Source organism: Gallinula chloropus (assembly GCF_964237585.1).
Source record: "Gallinula chloropus genome assembly, chromosome: 14".
NCBI classification, from domain to species: domain Eukaryota; kingdom Metazoa; phylum Chordata; class Aves; order Gruiformes; family Rallidae; genus Gallinula; species Gallinula chloropus.
The window spans coordinates 6,621,434-6,624,108 of record NC_140099.1 but is presented as its reverse complement, the minus strand read 5'-3'; the positions used below and the strand labels follow the sequence as shown (position 1 = coordinate 6,624,108).

Here is a 2,675-nt window from a genome sequence, read left to right as displayed (position 1 = left end):
TCACAGGATCACTATGTTGAAAAAGACCTTTGAGATCAAGTCCAACCGTACTGACAGCTCCTCTCTCACACAGTGATAGCAGAGGGCCCCGTGGAGCTCGGTGACTTAACTGAAACCAAGGAACAGTCCCTTAAACCCCAGCGGCCATGAGTGGGGTCTGCCCTTGTCAACAGGTGCCGAGGAGCACCCTTGGCCAGACACAGGTTATCCAGCCTCATTGTTGGTTGTAAAACAAGTGACTTTTTGGATCTGTGCAGGTTCTCATTGGTTCTACTGCACTGAGCCAGCGAGAGCTCTGGCAGGCGGTTAAAGCTTCAGGAAGAACTACCGGAGCCCGAACACAAACATAACCCGCAGGGCTGCCGGAGAGGTCTGCGAACGCTACCGGGGAGCGGGGGGTTATTGACAAGCCCCGGTTTCAACACCCTGTTTTGCTCCGCCCTGCTTCTAGAGAGCCAGGGGCCGGGGACGACTCCCAGCTGTCGAGAGGCAGCAGGGCCGGCCGGGAGCGGCAGGCAAAGCCCGGCCGGCGGCAGCTGGTCCTCGGGACGCGGCGGAAAGAGACGCTGCGGAAAGAACCGGGAGGTACCGACTACAGAGCACTCCAGCCGGGGCAGGAAAGGGGAGGGGACGGGCTGGTTCTGTTTCCCGGGGCCGGGCCTGAGGCTACGCCGCTATCGTCCGCCCCGCCATTGGCCGGGCGCGGCGCTGACGCCGCGGGGAGGGGCGGCGGGGCGGTGCCGGGCGTCGGTGGGCCCGTCATGCCGAAGCGCTCCTGCCCCTTCGGGGATGGGGCTCCGCTCCAGCTGAAAACACGCGTGGGGCTGCGTGAGCTGAGCCGTGGCGTGCGGGGCGAGGAGTACTGCCGGGAGGTGTTCGGTGAGGGGGGCTGAAAGGGAGGGGGGAAGCGCCGGGCCTGTGCCGCCCCGCGGGCCTGTGCTGCTCCGGCGAGGCAGCGCCTCGCTGCCCCCGGGCCTGGCGGCGGGAGATGAGGGGTGAAAGCCGTCCCTAACTCTCTCCTCCCGCCGGCAGAGAGGACCCGGCAGCTGCTCTTCAGGGGCGCCCAGGCGTACATGGAGGGCGCTTGGCCCGCCAGCCCCGCCGCCACCTGCGCGGCCACCCGCTCCCCGGAGCCAGACGGGGGGGGCCGGAACGGCAGCGCGGGACGCCGCTGGACCGAGCAGCTCTTCATCGGCCACGACGGGAAACTGCTGCGGCGCCCCGCCGCCACGGAGAAGGGTGAGTGGCTCCGCCGCGGGCAGGCGTCCGTCCTGTCTGTGAGCCAGGCAGCCGGCGCTGCTCTCCGGGCTTCGCGGCAGCTCGTCCTGGGGGGTGTCCCCGCAGTTCTCCGTGTGCCTCTTGTCTTAAAGTGCGAGGTTTGAGCTCTCCTGACGGGAGGAGAAGCTGTTGCACGTGTGGGCTGCTTGAGAGCGGCTTGGTGGCCTTGCCGTTGAATGAAAAGAACCACGGAAGCCGTGCGCGGCGGGGCCCGCGCCCGCAGCGGTGTCCTGCGGAGCGCTGCCGCCTGTAGCTCTAACGCTGGACGCAGACACCGCGCTCCGGCCGGTCTCGGCACTTCAGGTGCTTCCTCTGTTTCGCTGGGCATCTCAACCGTGTCTTTTTTCCCAGCAGCTCCACCCGTGGGAGTTTCCAAAGCCTGTTCGTCGTGTGTAAGAACGGCTGATGTCAAAGAAGCGTGTACACAGTGTGACCGGTTCGTCTGCCAGAACTGCAGCAGGCTCTGCAGCTGCTGTAACACAGTTACCTGTTCCCTGTGCTCCACTGTTGAGTAAGTGTCTTCTGCATTGATAAGTTTGTTTTAACTGTAAAAGATCCAACAAGGCACATAGCTTATCCCTCTGATGGCCCTGGAACTCTTCTTGTGTTGTTTCAGCAGCAATAAAACTGTCTGAAACATAAGAGAATAAGAAATGCCTCTGTGTAATAGTTCATTAGTCTTAATGCAAGTCCAGTTTCTCCTTTAAGTGGTCTAAGAGGCAAAAAATCCTCTTGCTTTCCTGCCAGCAATGTGTTATGTTGGCCAGTGGTAAATGAATATGCTCCCAAGGAGTAATCGTATGGTTTTACCACCATTATTAAAAGTTCTGTGGCATAAAGAAATACTAAGTGTGCTGTGTGGGAGTCCTGTGGTTACAGTTGATAATGGAATGGGATGTTGCAGAAACAGTAGATGCACTGACTTTCTTTTTGTTTTCTTTTTTCTTCCCTAGTTATGGTGATATGGGAGAGCAAGTTCTCTGCAATGGTTGTTCAATATTTCAGGTGTGAAACTTGATGAAGTGGCCTTTATGGCTAAGATGTCCATCAATTTCATGAAGTCTCTTCCTTACGGCTGGTCAGTTACTCCTTTTAGCACGTGAACTAATTATGGATTTTCTATGTTTTATATCTTTATATTGTACTTTTTAATACTGTAGCTAAATAAACTTCTATATTTTGAGGATTTCTAAATTGTTTCGAGTCAACTTTCTCCTTTTCCCCTAGCTGTGATATGCCTGTCTGGAAGGGGCTGCTTTGTTCTCTTACCAGGTGTTCCTTACGTGATAGAGAATTTGGAATGTTCGTTCAGTGTCTCTCTGCTGTCTGCTCATGTTAGGACAGGCTTTCATGGGATCAGAATAGGTATCAGTTGCTCCTTTTGTACTTTCAAGTGA

The 2,675-nt window shown here is 56.8% G+C and overlaps 1 protein-coding gene across 2 annotated transcripts; it reads left to right on the top strand.

The window, feature by feature from the left end:
• Positions 1-761: 761 nt before the first annotated feature.
• On the top strand, positions 762-2,440 carry SIVA1 (SIVA1 apoptosis inducing factor; the record flags this gene model as incomplete). Of its 2 annotated transcripts, none has more annotated exons than XM_084270491.1 (4): positions 762-879; positions 1,033-1,239; positions 1,633-1,789; positions 2,232-2,440. In XM_084270491.1, the coding sequence occupies 4 exons, from the start codon at positions 762-764 to the stop codon at positions 2,287-2,289; spliced, it is 540 nt and encodes a 179-aa protein (XP_084126617.1). In that variant the 3' UTR covers positions 2,290-2,440. The 2 variants fall into 2 exon arrangements, with proteins under 2 accessions (XP_084126617.1, XP_084126616.1); XM_084270490.1 differs by having other exon boundaries at positions 1,630-1,789.
• Between the last annotated feature and the right edge of the window lie 235 nt (positions 2,441-2,675).